Source organism: Trypanosoma equiperdum (assembly GCF_001457755.1).
Source record: "Trypanosoma equiperdum strain OVI genome assembly, contig: ctg_106, whole genome shotgun sequence".
Lineage (NCBI taxonomy): Eukaryota > Euglenozoa > Kinetoplastea > Trypanosomatida > Trypanosomatidae > Trypanosoma > Trypanosoma equiperdum.
In genome coordinates this window covers 1676-1910 of record NW_027123027.1, presented here as the reverse complement: position 1 = coordinate 1910, position 235 = coordinate 1676, and the positions used below count along the sequence as shown (strand labels likewise).

General features: G+C 36.6%; 1 pseudogene across 1 annotated transcript in view; it reads right to left on the bottom strand.

Annotated features, from left to right (window-relative positions):
- Window positions 1–235, bottom strand: part of TEOVI_000009400:pseudogene — a 651-nt pseudogene that overhangs the window by 178 nt on the left and 238 nt on the right. Inside the window, 3 exon segments of the mRNA in view lie at window positions 1–189; window positions 191–232; window position 235. The exon segment at window position 235 is cut by the window's right edge and continues 71 nt beyond it. Of these exon segments, the coding sequence occupies window positions 1–189; window positions 191–232; window position 235 (232 nt within the window).

Below are 235 nucleotides of genomic sequence, written 5' to 3'. Positions count from 1 at the left end.
AATTAATTTCGCTTTTTCCTCCCATGCAATAGCCTGCCCTGTAAAGTGAACGAATGGGGCTTCTACAATTTCACCAGTAGTTAGAATAGAAAAGAATCTCTATTTATAATCCAATCCAATCATTCCTCTCTTCAGAACAAATCTCTGTCCAACAGCTTCTTCCTGAATTGCACTCCAAATTATAAAAGGTAATAAAAATGCTTTGATCGCACGACCAGTAATCACTTCCCTTTAT